General features: G+C 39.6%; 1 protein-coding gene across 1 annotated transcript; it reads right to left on the bottom strand.

The window, feature by feature from the left end:
- Positions 1 to 301: 301 nt before the first annotated feature.
- LOC111237387 (cytochrome P450 2K1-like) lies at positions 302 to 1,140 on the bottom strand. Its single transcript, XM_022766468.1, has 3 exons — positions 943 to 1,140; positions 623 to 785; positions 302 to 545 (listed from the first exon to the last, which is right to left on the bottom strand). The coding sequence occupies exons 1-3, from the start codon at positions 1,138 to 1,140 to the stop codon at positions 313 to 315; spliced, it is 594 nt and encodes a 197-aa protein (XP_022622189.1). The 3' UTR covers positions 302 to 312.
- Between the last annotated feature and the right edge of the window lie 3 nt (positions 1,141 to 1,143).

Here is a 1,143-nt window from a genome sequence, read left to right as displayed (position 1 = left end):
GCCCATGCCCCATCCCTCCACCAAGTTTGGTGCAAATCACTTTGGTAGTTTTTGCTGACAAACAAACAAACCAACCAACAAACAGACACGGGTGAAACATAATATCCTTGGTGGAGGTAATGATAAATGCTACGCATATTATCAACCATCAGTAATGAATAGTTGCATATAAATTAAAAAGAGCTAGAATAGATTCTTTATCATTATTTTACCATATACTGTTTAATTTGGGTAAAAAACAACCCAACAGAAATATTAAAAAAAAACAACAACATTAACACTGGATTAAAACATTCCCTTCGTGACTGGTTTCTACCCAACAGGTACAGTGGGACACAGTGATTTTTTCAGTGTGTATATAAATCCATGCAGTGCTTTAGAGGAGATACTGTTACCTTCATGTTGTTCAAATTCTTCAGTCAGGTAATTACATTCCTCAATGATTTTTCCTTCACTAATCCTCTTGCCCATCCCAAAATCTCTCAGTGTAGTCAGAGCAAAACGTCTCATTTCTTTCCACGAGTCGCCATTGGAAAATAGTATGCCTGAAAACAAATGGTTGACTAGTTTTAACACCAACACAAACAAGTAGCAAAAAAAACCTCTCAAAACATTTTCTTACCGTGTCCTTTGTTGAAATCGTAAAATATGGGAGTGACCTCTCTGTCTCCAAACTCCTCAGCATGGTTGACCAGAGCCTGTTTGACTGTCCTGTATCCTGCCAGGACCACCACCTTCTTAAGTCCAAAGTAGACTGTGAACACCGGTCCATATTTTTTGGACAGCTAAAAACATCAACACAAGTAAAAGTGAGACTCACAATAATAAGAAGAAATTGAATTTACTGACTTTTAAAGAAAACATATTTATGAATGCAAATCAGTCTCCTATCATAGCAATGGAGTAAATTACATTGTTTCAGATACACAAGACATTTCTCACATCAAAAAGAGCGCTGTCGAGTCTCTTCAGATCCACCTGAAGCAGGTTACCAAGCAGGGGAAGATGTTTAGGTCCTGGAGGCTGAGTCCGATTTTCCTGGGAGCTGAAGGTGGAGTAAAGAAGGTGGAGGACCAGCAGGACCACAGTGGCCCCCAGCAGGGAGACTGAAGTGGAGGACTGAAGAAGACCGTCCAACATGAT

The sequence above is a fragment of the Seriola dumerili genome, unplaced genomic scaffold, assembly GCF_002260705.1.
Source record: "Seriola dumerili isolate Sdu_G_001 unplaced genomic scaffold, Sdu_1.0 BDQW01000856.1, whole genome shotgun sequence".
NCBI classification, from domain to species: Eukaryota; Metazoa; Chordata; class Actinopteri; order Carangiformes; family Carangidae; genus Seriola; species Seriola dumerili.
Note: the sequence above shows the minus strand (reverse complement) of the source record. Positions and strands in the feature narration are given on the sequence as shown.

Bases quoted from the DNA above. Each gene is read 5' to 3' on its own strand.
- LOC111237387 (XM_022766468.1), bottom strand. From the start codon at position 1,140: ATGTTGGACGGTCTTCTTCAGTCCTCCACTTCAGTCTCCCTGCTGGGG. The intron at 786-942 runs GTGAGAAATGTC...TGATGTTTTTAG, and splicing joins TCGACAGCGCTCTTTTTGAT to CTGTCCAAAAAATATGGACC. The intron at 546-622 runs GTAAGAAAATGT...ATTTGTTTTCAG, and splicing joins CGATTTCAACAAAGGACACG to GCATACTATTTTCCAATGGC.